This window comes from Dreissena polymorpha, chromosome 15 (assembly GCF_020536995.1).
Source record: "Dreissena polymorpha isolate Duluth1 chromosome 15, UMN_Dpol_1.0, whole genome shotgun sequence".
Lineage (NCBI taxonomy): Eukaryota > Metazoa > Mollusca > Bivalvia > Myida > Dreissenidae > Dreissena > Dreissena polymorpha.
The window spans coordinates 23854044-23867603 of NC_068369.1; the positions used below are offsets into that span (position 1 = coordinate 23854044).

Consider the following 13560-nt stretch of genomic DNA (forward strand, 5'->3'; position numbering starts at 1 on the left):
GTAATTGTGTCAGAAGAAGTGACTGTAATGGTATCAGAAGATGTCGCTGTAATTGTGTCAGAAGATGTGACTGTAATGGTATCAGAAGATGTGGGTGTAATGCTGCCCGAAGATGTGGCCGTAATTATGTCAGAAGATGTTACTGTAATTGTATCAAAAGATGTGGCCGTAATTGTGTCAGAAGATGTTACTGTTATTGTATCAGAAGATGTGGCCGTAATTGTGTCAGAAGATGTGACTGTAATTGTATCATAAGAGGTGGCCGTAATAGTGTCAGAAGTTGTTACTGTAATGGTATCAGAAGATGTGGGTGTAATGCTGTCAGAAGATGTGGCCGTAATTGTATCAGAAGAAGTGACTGTAATGGTATCAGAAGATGTGGCTGTAATTGTGTCAGAAGATGTGACTGTAATGGTATCAGAAGATGTGGGTGTAATGCTGTCAGAAATGTGGCCGTTATTGTGTCAGAAGATGTTACTGTAATTGTATCAAAAGATGTGGCCGTAATTGTGTCAGATGATGTGACTGTAATTCTATCAGAAGAGGTGGCCGTTATTGTGTCAGAAGATGTGATTGTAATGGTATCAGAAGATGTCGCCGTAATTGTGTCAGAAGATGTGACTGTAATGGTATCAGAAGATGTGGGTGTAATGCTGTCAAAAGATGTGTCCGTAATTGTGTCAGAAGATGTTACTGTAATTGTATCAGAAGATATGGCCGTAATTGTGTCAGATGATGTGACTGTAATTGTTTCAGAAGAGGTGGCCGTAATTGTGTCAGAAGATGTGACTGTAATGGTATCAGAAGATGTCGCCGTAATTGTGTCAGAAGATGTGGCCGTAAATGTGTCAGAAGATGTGGGTGTAATGCTGTCAGAAGATGTGGCCGTATTTGTGTCAGAAGATGTTACTGTAATTGTATCAGAAGAGGTGGCCGTAATTGTGTCAGAAGATGTGACTGTAATGGTATCAGAAGATGTCGCCGTAACTGTGTCAGAAGATGTGACTGTAATGGTATCAGAAGATGTGGGTGTAATGCTGTCAGAAGATGTGGCCGAAATTGTGTCAGAAGATGTTACTGTAATTGTATCAGAAGATGTGGCCGTAATTGTGTCAGATGATGTGACTGTAATTGTATCAGAAGAAGTGGCCGTAATTGTGTCAGAAGACGTGACTGTAATGGTATCAGAAGATGTGGCCGTAATAGTGTCAGAAGATGTGACTGTAATGGTATCAGAAGATGTGGGTGTAATGCTGTCAGAAGATGTGGCCGTATTTGTGTCAGAAGATGTTACTGTAATTGTATCAGAAGATGTGGCCGTAATTGTGTCAGATGATGTGACTGTAATTGTATCGGAAGAGGTGGCCGTAATTGTGTCAGAAGATGTGACTGTAATGGTATCAGAAGATGTCGCCGTAATTGTGTCAGAAGATGTGACTATAATGGTATCAGAAGATGTGGGTGAAATGCTAGCAGAAGATGTGGCCGTAATTGTGTCAGAAGATGTTACTGTAATTGTATCAGAAGATGTGGCCGTAATTGTGTCAGATGATGTGACTGTTATTTTATCAGAAGAGCTGGCCGTAATTGTGTCAGAAAATGTGACTGTAATGGTATCTGAAGATGTGGGTGTAATGCTGTCAGAAGATGTGGCCGTAATTGTGTCAGAAGATGTTACTGTAATTGTATCAGAAGATGTCGCCGTAATTGTGTCAGAAGATGTGACTGTAATGGTATCAGAAGATGTAGGTGTAATGCTGTGAGAAGATGTGGCCGTAATTGTGTCAGAAGATGTTACTGTAATTGTATCTGAAGATGTGGCCGTAATTGTGTCAGATGATGTGACTGTTATTGTATCAGAAGAGCTGGCCGTAATTGTGTCAGAAAATGTGACTGTAATGGTATCTGAAGAGTGGGTGTAATGCTCTCAGAAGATGTGACCGTAAGTGTGTCAGAAGATGTTACTGTAATTGTATCAGAAGATGTCGCCGTAATTGTGTCAGAAGATGTGACTGTAATGGTATCAGAAGATGTAGGTGTAATGCTGTCAGAAGATGTGGCCGTAATTGTGTCAGAAGATGTTACTGTAATTGTATCAGAAGATGTGGCCGTAATTGAGTCAGAAGATGTTACTGTAATTGTATCATAAGAGGTGGCCGTTAATGTGTCAGAAGATGTTACTGTTATAGTATCAGAAGATATGGGTGTAATGCTGTCAGAAGATGTGGCCGTAATTGTGTCAGAAGAAGTGACTGTAATGGTATCAGAAGATGTCGCTGTAATTGTGTAAGAAGATGTAACTGTAATGGTATCAGAAGAAGTGGGTGTAATGCTGCCCGAAGATGTGGCCGTAATTGTGTCAGAAGATGTTACTGTAATTGTATCAAAAGATGTGGCCGTAATTGTGTCAGAAGATATTACTGTTATTGTATCAGAAGATGTGGCCGTAATTGTGTCAGAAGATGTGACTGTAATTGTATCATAAGAGGTGGCCGTAATAGTGTCAGAAGTTGTTACTGTTATGGTATCAGAAGATGTGGGTGTAATGCTGTCAGAAGATGTGACCGTAATTGTGTCAGAAGAAGTGACTGTAATGGTATCAGAAGATGTCGCTGTAATTGTGTCAGATGATGTGACTGTAATGGTATCAGAAGATGTAGGTGTAATGCTGTCAGAAGATGTGGCCGTAATTGTGTCAGAAGATGTTACTGTAATTGTATCAAAAGATGTGGCCGTAATTGTGTCAGATGATGTGACTGTAATTCTATCAGAAGAGGTGGCCGTTATTGTGTCAGCAGATGTGATTGTAATGGTATCAGAAGATGTCGCCGTAATTGTGTCAGAAGATGTGACTGTAATGGTATCAGAAGATGTGAGTGTAATGCTGTCAAAAGATGTGGCCGTAATTGTGTCAGAAGATGTTACTGTAATTGTATCAGAAGATGTGGCCGTAATTGTGTCAGATGATGTGACTGTAATTGTTTCAGAAGAGGTGGCCGTAATTGTGTCAGAAGATGTGACTGTAATGGTATCAGAAGATGTCGCCGACATTGTGTCAGATAATGTGACTGTAATGGTATCAGAAGATGTGGGTGTAATGCTGTCAGAAGATGTGGCCCGTATTTGTGTCAGAAGATGTTACTGTAATTGTATCAGAAGATGTGGCCGTAATTGTATCAGATGATGTGACTGTAGTTGTATCGAAAGAGGTAGCCGTAACTGTGTCAGAAGATGTGACTGTAATGGTATCAGAAGATGTGGGTGTAATGCTGTCAGAAGATGTGGCCGTAATTGTGTCAGAAGATGTTACTGTAATTGTATCAGAAGATAAGGCCGTAATTGTGTCAGATGATGTGACTGTAATTGTATCAGAAGAGGTGGCCGTAATTGTGTCAGAAGATGTGACTGTAATGGTATCAGAAGATGTCGCCGTAATTGTGTCAGAAGATGTGACTGTAATGGTATCAGAAGATGTGGGTGTAATGCTGTCAGAAGATGAGGCCGAAATTGTGTCAGAAGATGTTACTGTAATTGTATCAGAAGATGTGGTCGTAATTGTGTCAGATGATGTTACTGTAATTGTATCAGAAGAAGTGGCCGTAATTGTGTCAGAAGACGTGACTGTAATGGTATCAGAAGATGTGGCCGTAATTGTGTCAGAAGATGTGACTGTAATGGTATCAGAAGATGTGGGTGTAATGCTGTCAGAAGATGTGGCCGTATTTGTGTCAGAAGATGTTACTGTAATTGTATCAGAAGATGTGGCCGTAATTGTGTCAGATGATGTGACTGTAATTGTATCGGAAGAGGTGGCCGTAATTGTGTCAGAAGATGTGACTGTAATGGTATCAGAAGATGTGGGTGTAATGCTGTCAGAAGATGTGGCCGTAATTGTGTCATAAGATGTTACTGTAATTGTATCAGAAGATGTGGCCGTAATTGTGTCAGATGATGTGACTGTTATTGTATCAGAAGAGCTGGCCGTAATTGTGTCAGAAAATGTGACTGTAATGGTATCTGAAGATGTGGGTTTAATGCTGTCAGAAGATGTGGCCGTAATTGTGTCAGAAGATGTTTCTGTAATTGTATCAGAAGATGTCGCCGTAATTGTGTCAGAAGATGTGACTGTAATGGTATCAGAAGATGTAGGTGTAATGCTGTCAGAAGATGTGGCCGTAATTGTGTCAGAAGATGTTATTGTAATTGTATCAGAAGATGTGGTCGTAATTGTGTCAGATGATGTGACTGTTATTGTATCAGAAGAGCTGGCCGTTATTGTGTCAGAAAATGTGACTGTAATGGTATCAGAAGATGTGGGTGTAATGCTGTCAGAAGATGTGACCGTAAGTGTGTCAGAAGATGTAACTGTAATTGTATCAGAAGATGTCGCCGTAATTGTGTCAGAAGATGTGACTGTAATGGTATCAGAAGATGTAGGTGTAATGCTGTCAGAAGATGTGGCCGTAATTGTGTCAGAAGATGTTACTGTAATTGTATCAGAAGATGTGGCCGTAATTGAGTCAGATGATGTGACTGTAATTGTATCAGAAGAGGTGGCCGTAATTGTGTCAGAAGATGTGACTGTAATGGTATCAGAAGATGTCGCCGTAATTGTGTCAGAAGATGTGACTGTAATGGTATCAGAAGATGTGGGTGTAATGCTGTCAGAAGATGTGGCCGTGTTTGTGTCAGAAGATGTTACTGTAATTGTATCAGAAGATGTGGCCGTAATTGTGTCAGATGATGTGACTGTAATTGTATCAGAAGAAGTGGCCGTAATTGTGACAGAAGATGTGACTGTAATGGTATCAGAAGAGATCGCCGTAATTGTGTCAGAAGATGTGACTCTAATGGAATCAGAAGATGTGGGTGTAATGCTGTCAGTAGATGTGGCCGTAATTGAGTCAGAAGATGTTACTGTAATTGTATCAGAAGATGTGGCCGTAAATGTGTCAGATGATGTGACTGTAATTTTATCAGAAGAAGTGGCCGTAATTGTGTCAGAAGATGTGACTGTAATGGTATCAGAAGATGTCGCCGTAATTGTGTCAGAAGATGTGACTGTAATGGTATCAGAAGATGTGGGTGTAATGCTGTCAGAAGATGTGGCCGTAATTGTGTCAGAAGATGTTACTGTAATTGTATCAGAAGATGTGGCCGTAATTGTGTCGGATGATGTGACTGTAATTGTATCAGAAGAAGTGGTCGTAATTGTGTCAGAAGATGTGACTGTAATGGTATCAGAAGATGTCGCCGTTATTGTGTCAGAAGATGTGACTGTAATGGTATCAGAAGATGTGGGTGTAATGAAGTCAGAAGATGTGGCCGTATTTGTGTCAGAAGATGATACTGTAATTGTATTAGAAGATGTTGCCGTAATCTTGTTAGATGATGTGACTGTAATTGTATCAGAAGAGGTGGCCGTAATTGTGTCAGAAGATGTGATTGTAATGGTATCAGAAGATGTCGCCGTAATTGTGTCAGAAGATGTGACTGTAATGGTATCAGAAGATGTGGGTGTAATGCTGTAAGAAGATGTGGCCGAAATTGTGTCAGAAAATGTTACTGTAATTGTATCAGAAGATGTGGCCGTAATTGTGTCAGATGATGTGAATGTTATTGTATCAGAAGAGCTGGCCGTTATTGTGTCAGAAAATGTGACTGTAATGGTATCAGAAGATGTGGGTGTAATGCTCTCAGAAGATGTGACCGTAAGTATGTCAGAAGATGTTACTGTAATTGTATCAGAAGATGTCGCCGTAATTGTGTCAGAAGATGTGACTGTAATGGTATCAGAAGATGTAGGTGTAATGCTGTCAGATGATGTGGCCGTAATTGTGTCAGAAGATGTTACTGTAATTGTATCAGAAGATGTGGCCGTAATTGAGTCAGATGATGTGACTGTAATTGTATCAGAAGAGGTGGCCGTAATTGTGTCAGAAGATGTGACTGTAATGGTATCAGAAGATGTCGCCGTAATTGTGTCAGAAGATGTGACTGTAATGGTATCAGAAGATGTGGGTGTAATGCTGTCAGAAGATGTGGCCGTATATGTGTCAGAAGATGTTACTGTAATTGTATCAGAAGATGTGGCCGTAATTGTGTCAGATGATGTGACTGTAATTGTATCAGAAGAGGTGGCCGTAATTGTGTCAGAAGATGTGACTGTAATGGTATCAGAAGATGTCGCCGTAATTGTGTCAGAAGATGTGACTCTAATGGAATCAGAAGATGTGGGTGTAATGCTGTCAGTAGATGTGGCCGTAATTGAGTCAGAAGATGTTACTGTAATTGTATCAGAAGATGTGGCCGTAAATGTGTCAGATGATGTGACTGTAATTGTATCAGAAGAAGTGGCCGTAATTGTGTCAGAAGATATGACTGTAATGGTATCAGAAGATGTCGCCGTAAATGTGTCAGAAGATGTGACTGTAATGGTATCAGAAGATGTGGGTGTAATGCTGTCAGAAGATGTGGCCGTAATTGTGTCAGAAGATGTTACTGTAATTGTATCAGAAGAGGTGGCCGTAATTGTGTCAGAAGATGTGACTGTAATGGTATCAGAAGATGTCGCCGTAACTGTGTCAGAAGATGTGACTGTAATAGTATCAGAAGATGTGGGTGTAATGCTGTCAGAAGATGTGGCCGAAATTGTGTCAGAAGATGTTACTGTAATTGTATCAGAAGATGTGGCCGTAATTGTGTCAGATGATGTGACTGTAATTGTATCAGAAGAAGTGGCCGTAATTGTGTCAGAAGACGTGACTGTAATGGTATCAGAAGATGTGGCCGTAATTGTGTCAGAAGATGTGACTGTAATGGTATCAGAAGATGTGGGTGTAATGCTGTCAGAAGATGTGGCCGTATTTGTGTCAGAAGATGTTACTGTAATTGTATCAGAAGATGTGGCCGTAATTGTGTCAGTTGATGTGACTGTAATTGTATCGGAAGAGGTGGCCGTAATTGTGTCAGAAGATGTGACTGTAATGGTATCAGAAGATGTCGCCGTAATTGTGTCAGAAGATGTGACTATAATGGTATCAGAAGATGTGGGTGTAATGCTGTCAGAAGATGTGGCCGTAATTGTGTCATAAGATGTTACTGTAATTGTATCAGAAGATGTGGCCGTAATTGTGTCAGATGATGTGACTGTTATTTTATCAGAAGAGCTGGCCGTAATTGTGTCAGAAAATGTGACTGTAATGGTATCTGAAGATGTGGGTGTAATGCTGTCAGAAGATGTGGCCGTAATTGTGTCAGAAGATGTTACTGTAATTGTATCAGAAGATGTCGCCGTAATTGTGTCAGAAGATGTGACTGTAATGGTATCAGAAGATGTAGGTGTAATGCTGTCAGAAGATGTGGCCGTAATTGTGTCAGAAGATGTTACTGTAATTGTATCAGAAGATGTGGCCGTAATTGTGTCAGATGATGTGACTGTTATTGTATCAGAAGAGCTGGCCGTAATTGTGTCAGAAAATGTGACTGTAATGGTATCTGAAGATGTGGGTGTAATGCTGTCAGAAGATGTGACCGTAAGTGTGTCAGAAGATGTTACTGTAATTGTATCAGAAGACGTCGCCGTAATTGTGTCAGAAGATGTGACTGTAATGGTATCAGAAGATGTAGGTGTAATGCTGTCAGAAGATGTGGCCGTAATTGTGTCAGAAGATGTTACTGTAATTGTATCAGAAGATGTGGCCGTAATTGAGTCAGATGATGTGACTGTAATTGTATCAGAAGAGGTGTCCGTAATTGTGTCAGAAGATGTGACTGTAATGGTATCAGAAGATGTCGCCGTAATTGTGTCAGAAGATGTGACTGTAATGGTATCAGAAGATGTGGGTGTAATGCTGTCAGAAGATGTGGCCGTATTTGTGTCAGAAGATGTTACTGTAATTGTTTCAGAAGATGTGGCTGTAATTATGTCGGATGATGTGACTGTAATTGTATCAGAAGAAGTGGCCGTAATTGTGTCAGAAGATGTGACTGTAATGGTATCAGAAGATGTGGGTGTAATGCTGTCAGATGATGTGGCCGTAATTGAGTCAGAAGATGTAACTGTAATTGTATCAGAAGATGTGGCCGTAAATGTGTCAGATGATGTGACTGTAATGGTATCAGAAGATGTCGCCGTAATTGTGTCAGAAGATGTGACAGTAATGGTATCAGAAGATGTGGGTGTAATGCTGTCAGAAGATGTGGTCGCAATTGAGTCAGAAGATGTTACTGTAATGGTATCAGAAGATGTGGCCGTAATTGTGTCAGATGATGTGACTGTAATTGTATCGGAATAGGTGGCCGTAATTGTGTCAGAAGATGTGACTGTAATGGTATCAGAAGATGTGGGTGTAATGCTGTCAGAAGATGTGGCCAAAATTGTGTCAGAATATGATACTGTAATTGTATCAGAAGATGTGGCCGTAATTGTGTCAGATGATGTGACTGTTATTGTATCAGAAGAGCTGGCTGTTATTGTGTCAGAAAATGTGACTGTAATGGTATCTGAAGATGTGGGTGTAATGCTGTCAGAAGATGTGGCCGTAATTGTGTCAGAAGATGTTACTGTAATTGTATCAGAAGATGTCGCCGTAATTGTGTCAGAAGATGTGACTGTAATGGTATCAGAAGATGTAGGTGTAATGCTGTCAGAAGATGTGGTCGTAATTGTGTCAGAAGATGTTATTGTAATTGTATCAGAAGATGTGGCCGTAATTGTGTCAGATGATGTGACTGTTATTGTATCAGAAGAGCTGGCCGTAATTGTGTCAGAAAATGTGACCTCCAATAAACTTGCTTTAGCGATAGGTCGTCAAATATCGTACTACATTGATTCTCCACTAAATAAGCAAATTTGAAAAAAACACAAAATAAATATGTTTTGATTATGTTTTGTTTTTATACAAAACCAGAAAGTTTCGCGTTTTTTCCAGTCCCTGTGATCTTTCCCCTGTGATCAGTTGTGGATCAGTTATTATTTAAAACAATTAGCTTTGCATTATTGGCAATAAAGGTTGTAATAAATGTAATAGGCACAAATGAAGTACTTATTTACACTAATTTACACAAAAAATCATGCAAGATATTCTTAAAAAAATTATATACATTGATCCGTAAAATAACTTCTCCTCCCATTAGCGAAAAAAAATGCATTACATACTAGTCGCCGCTCTCCAGAGCGACGCCAAAGACATTGAAATGAGCCAGTCCGTACATATTATTTAGGCCTACGGTTTGAACAGAATGAACAACATATTTAATTCTTAAATGTGTAACGAAATTGATAAAACGTATACGGTAAAAATGAAACAATATATTTGAATGAATTTTATAATTCGTCTATTAAATGTATTGACATAGATATTGTTTTTTTCTACACTTCACAAAATTAAGCGTGTGCAACTAGTACAGCGCGATTTCTGCCTAAAACACAGTACCAGCGTGGAAAATTTTTCGTCAGCGTGGTAAATCACCGTGCCCTGGAGATGTTTCCAACGTGATAAATCGCGATGACAGTTGTTGATCACCGCGGGCGTTATCTTGGAATCGATCTCACGGTGAACCGCCGAGATCGCGGTGGATCACCGCGGCCTCAGTGGTTCGCGGTGAAATACAGGTAAAGGTGAAATTAACACAATACATTTCGATATTGCAGACCGTACATGAACATGTATGTTTGCAAAGTTCATAAAAGATTTCTTAAATTTGCATGCATTACTTTATTGTAAACAATCCCAAAATCTTCTCTTGTGTTTACCCTCGTTACAGAATCAGCGTGAGGATGAGTATAATTTGCGTTTCATACTTTATGTTTTGTTTCCATTGTGTCTGCATGTAGTTTCACTTGTTGTTTATTTAAAGAATTGTTGTTAACATTTCGAAAATGCTTTCTTGTTTGTCTACATATATACATTTGTAGCTTGCCAATATTTACATAAAAACATGTTACATGCAAATCGATTCATATTATTTAAGTGCTTTCTTGTTTCTAATGGAACATGTATTAATTTGAATATATATTCGCGACACGAGCAGTAAGTATTTTAATTTCATAGTCATTCGAAAAGATCAGTTGTCAAGTAAGCGATTTAATCCATTGTATGTGTATACCCGTTGTTCATAACAAGTTCATTTCGATACCATATCAAAATATTAAGGTGCCTCCGTATAATATATTTGTGAATATTTATTTATTTGTATATTTATTTTTTTGTTTCATGTCTGTACTTTGTGTATTGCTTCCCCCATTTTTGTGTCTCAGCTTGTGTATCCATTGTGTATCTTACTTTCTTAACATTGTAGCTGATTTACACTTGTCGTATTACACATGTATACCATTGTTGTACAATAGTCGGTTCAAAAGCTCACATGAGCTTATGTTTGTATATGTTGCTGTCTTGCCGACTTTAAATAAAACTTATCTTATCTTGTCTTATCTTAAATCTAAAGCGTCTAGCTAGTTTCGTCTTTTAAATTACGTCACATGAAATACGTCATAAATTGCGTAATCAATTCAATGAAAATATAAGTACGGAAAGCTGGTTCTTCATAAATTTTAGTGAAGGACCAAAATAGTATGATTTTATGACTCAAAACCTGTGCCCATCTATAATTTAGTGTAAAAGTAAGATATATATTATAGACGTTAATTAATACACGGCTGAGCCGGTGACCTGAATGACGTAATCAGGGGTGAAAGGCCAAAAAAAAGTAGTCCCAATGTACATGATCTAAAATATCAGTGGGATAAACCTTATCTAAAAGTATCCGTGGAGAAAACCTCATCTTTTCTGTATGAGTCCTATTATGTTCTATAAAATTATTTAGCTGTAGGATAAAAACGAATCTAAAATGTGATATCTCTCTTTGTAAACAATGAAAAAAAAGTAGTAGCAAAAAACAAAAACTAAATTTTATTTACCTTAATGACACGTTTATTCAATTGCTTATAACAATAAATGAACAACGATCTACACATCTATTTTCTGTTCTTCCATCCCTTTGTTGAAATCCATTTTCTGTTTTTCCATCCCTATTATCGAATGTATTTTAAACCACACTATTTTTTGACAGCGTTTGTATCGAATGCTTCCCACTCTGACCCAAAACCCGAAATCGTAATCCTGCCGTAGCGAATTATTTTATTCCTATCTAAGCTAACAATCATGAATGACCAACACACAATCCAAAATACGTTTATGATTCGTTCGATGCTTTAAAAATATTTTTAAAAAAATACTGTTAAAACCACCATGTCAAAATTGTTGTCCTTAAAATCCTGAGAGAAATTAGATGGAAAGCCTTGAATGTCTTATACGTACAAAATGAACATTGTTGTGTCAAAATAAAAATATATTTAGTCAATTTGTCCATATATGAAGTCAATATGTCATTATATTGGGTGCTTTTGTCAATATAGTATGTCAGGCCACACTTATATTGAGTCAACGAACCTATATATCATGTCGATGTGACCTTATATTATGTCAATAGTCATTATATGAGGTGCATTTGTCAATATATTATGTCAAACCATCCTTATATTGAGTTGTTTCGTCATTTTATTGGGTGCATTTGTCAATATATTGTGTCAAGCCATCCTTATATTAAGTCAATCTGTCATTATATTGGGTGCATTTGTCAATATATTATGTCAAACCATCCTTATATTGAGTGGTTTCGTCATTATATTGGGTGAATTTGTCAATATATTGTGTCAAACCATCCTTATTTTAAGTCAATCTGTCATTATATTGGGTGCATTTGCCAGTATATTATGTCAAACCATCCTTATGTTGAGTGGATTCGTCATTATATTGGGTGCTTTTGTGAATATATTGTGTCAAACCATCTTTATATTAAATCAATCGGTCATTATATTTGGTGCTTTTGTCAATATATTATGTCAAACCATCCTTATGTTGAGTGGTATCGTCATTATATTTGGTGCTTTTGTCAATATATTATGTCAAACCATCCTTAAATTGAGTGGTATCGTCATTTTATTGGGTGCTTTTGTCAATATATTATGTCAAACTTTCCTTATATTGAGTGGTCTCGGCATTATATTGAGAGGATCAAATTGACCGGGTCATATTGCACTGTGCACCGATACCTTCGCGCACAAATTGGCGGAATCATAACGGTGCACAGTGCGACATTACCCGGTCAATTTGATCCACTCAATATGATAAGTCAAGTCCTTATATTGGGTGCTTTTGTCAATATATTGTGTCAAACCATCCTTATATTGAGTGGTATCGTCATTATATTGAGTGCATTTGTCAATGTAACTCTGACCCAAAACCCGATTAACGAAATCGTAATCCTGCCGTAGCGAATTATTTTATTCCTATCGAAGTTAACAATTATGAATGCCAACACACAATCCAAAATATGTTTATGATTCGTTCGATGCTTTATAAATATTTAAAAAAAATACTGTTAAAACTACAATGTCAAAATTGTTGTCCCTAAAATCATGAGAAAAACTAATTAGTATGTTTCGTCTGAGAAAGGACGTTACACTAGATACGTCATAAATTGCGTAATCAAGTAAATGAAAATGATAAATACAGAAAGCTGATTCGTTAATATATTTTAAAGAAGACAAAAAGATTATATATAATATAACGATAACATTCATGATGCGTCCCAAAAAATTTCAAAGGTCAAATATTAGAACATGTTAATCGTCACAGCGTGCGTAGGAATACACTACTTCCTGTTGATCGGACCTTTATTAGGTCAATGTTTGCAACAGAGGCAAGATAAAAAAGTATTCGTTATGGTAATATAACATGGGAAACAAGGTATGGCATGTGATAAAACAATCTTTATGTGTACATTTAAGAATTTCGCAACTTAAGCGTATTTTTGCACATTCGTTGTTTTTATTTTATTTATATTTTTTCATTAGAAATTTATTAACTGTGTTTGAAGAACAGACACACCCACAATTCTAAAACATTTTTGTAAATATAGAGGAGACGTAATATATCTTCCCCATTATTATTATAAGGATGTTTGTGGTAGGGGGGATAAATTTAAATCGGAAATCGTGTTATTAATCATATCATATTACATTGAAAGAGATACAAAGAATTTCGTTTTCTATATTGTTATGTGAACGTTCTCAAATAGGTGCACACGGCACAATCAAACTAAGCTTATCACAACTTTAAATCATGTTTTAATCTCTATAGAAGATTGTGTCATGGTATATAGTTACTAGGCTCGTATAGAAATACGTAACGTATAAAAAGGTTACAAATGCCATAACTTTTCATATTGAAACAATGCAAAACAAGTCCAAATTACCTCATAATTCAAGGCATAGCGCATGTATTTACTTGTTACAAGCGCTGTGAAACATACGACTAACACGAGAGAGTATTTACGAATAATTAAATCGTTAAGCATGACAACCGAGGTATACTTGTTCCAACGCCAGCTACTGAAATGTTTTTAGAACTAAAAGCAGTGGAGAGATAAGCTCACTTCGTTCAGTCATGTCTTTTATTCAATAAATGAATGCGCTTAGAACAAAATGTTTCTTAC

General features: G+C 37.5%; 1 protein-coding gene across 1 annotated transcript in view; it reads left to right on the forward strand.

Annotated features, from left to right (window-relative positions):
- Positions 1-4010: 4010 nt before the first annotated feature.
- LOC127859617 (uncharacterized) overlaps positions 4011-13560 on the forward strand; it is a 59582-nt gene continuing 50032 nt past the window's right edge. Inside the window, exons 1-2 of the mRNA XM_052397120.1 lie at positions 4011-4553; positions 6138-6239. Coding sequence (XP_052253080.1) covers positions 4011-4553; positions 6138-6239 — 645 coding nt within the window. The remainder of the gene's footprint in view (positions 4554-6137; positions 6240-13560) is intronic.